The sequence below is a fragment of the Malus domestica genome, chromosome 01 (genome assembly GCF_042453785.1).
Source record: "Malus domestica chromosome 01, GDT2T_hap1".
NCBI lineage: Eukaryota > Viridiplantae > Streptophyta > Magnoliopsida > Rosales > Rosaceae > Malus > Malus domestica.
The window spans coordinates 15,498,408-15,500,112 of NC_091661.1; the positions used below are offsets into that span (position 1 = coordinate 15,498,408).

The 1,705-nt window shown below is 39.4% G+C and overlaps 1 protein-coding gene across 1 annotated transcript; it reads left to right on the forward strand.

Annotated features, from left to right (window-relative positions):
* Positions 1–356: 356 nt before the first annotated feature.
* Positions 357–1,266, forward strand: LOC114820461 (BON1-associated protein 2-like). The gene has a single exon (XM_029091129.2). It carries the CDS (start codon positions 421–423, stop codon positions 958–960), a length of 540 nt encoding a protein of 179 aa, XP_028946962.1. The 5' UTR covers positions 357–420; the 3' UTR covers positions 961–1,266.
* Positions 1,267–1,705: the final 439 nt, after the last annotated feature.

The window sequence follows — 1,705 nt, forward strand, 5'->3', positions numbered from 1 at the left end:
GTGACTGGAATACGAATGGTACACCATGTGTTTTTATATAAGTAATGGAAAATTTTATTTGATCACACTAAAATCTCTCCGCAATAAGTTGAAAGAATGAATTACTTGGAAAAGTTTCTTTGTGGATGTAAGAGGCATGAGCTTGTTAGTTGCATGGAAATTTCTCTCCTCAAAAATCTCAAAAAATCAGAAAAATGCGCAAAGTCAACTAAGAAACCAAATTACACTTCTCCCTATTTCCGCGCGTATTTATTTCATGGTCTAATTTTCAATTCCACAGAAGAAACCACGTGGCTGTTGCTCTCTCCTTTCTCACACACTTCCCTCAACACTCCGTTCCTATATATAACCCCACCCACACCGATTTCTTCTCGACGGCTCTTACAATTCCCCTAACCTAACACAACCAATTCATCCACCATGGCAGCCAATTCCCGGACGCTCGAGATCACGGTCATCTCCGCCGAGAATCTGAAATTAGATCGAAAACCCATCAAGAAAAACTCCTCTGTGACCGTCCGGACCGACACCAACTGTCAGTTTCGCACCACGGATATGGACACCGATGGCGGCTCCTACCCTCGATGGAACGAGAAGCTCGTGCTCGATTTGCCAGAGCACTCGAGGTACCTCACGGTGGAGGTCCAATGCAAGACGTCGTACGCGGTCAGGACGGTCGGGACGGCGACGATTCCGGCGTCGGATTTTGTAGGTGGGTACGTGCCGGAGGGTTACCTGCATTTTTTGAGTTACAGGCTGAGGGATCACAGGGGGGAGAGGAATGGGATTATTAATATTTCTGTGAGAATGAAGGTTCCGGAGATGTATGCTTGCTCAAGTTCAACGACGTCGTCTCACTCGAGAATGGGGTTTCCGGGGGCTGAGAACAATAATTTTGGTGGCGGCGTTGCGACAGGAGTTCCGGTTTGGTATGGTGCTTACCAGAAAAAACATTATTGAAGATCCACCTGCAGAAGGAACAAGAGCAAAATACAAGAAAATTATAGCTTCTTTTTCTTTTGGGTTCTGCTCACGAATTTTTGTACGTAAATATCGGGTGCATTTTTGCTCATCATCAATGAGTTTAAATTTTTAGATTTTGTGTATATTAACTACACGGACCTTTAAATTTAAAATCATTCAAAGGAAGTGAGCATCATCATCACTTGAGAGTGATGAGAACAAATACTCCCGTAAATGTTAGAGGATTTAGACTCTTGGTTAAGGAGAATGCCAAATCAATGACTAATGTGTTCTTGAACAAAATTTTATGCCCACTTTTTTATGGTAATCTTTATGTTACAATTGAATTCATTGTTACAAATTACAATACTTGATTGTTTTTGTTTTGATTAAAGAGTCCCTTGATTAAAAGAGTACGTAGAATTCCCACTATAATCTTAATCTTGCAGTCTAATACCTAAACACGCCGGAATTAGATTGATCTCATACCCGTTCTCTCTCTCCTATATTTTTCTAACTTCTCTTTAGTCTAAGTAAACATTCGTTCGTGGTAGTATGAAATTTTATTTGGAACATGTTGGAAAATTAAGTTGTGTTTTATATTCTATTTGAATCCAACTTTTTTAATTGAAACATACTTTTTAAGTTTTAGGCTTTAAAAACTTGTTTGGTTGAATTATTTTAAAAAACTGATCTCGAGACTAACTTAAAAAAAAAAGACCTATTCACTAAAAACACCAAT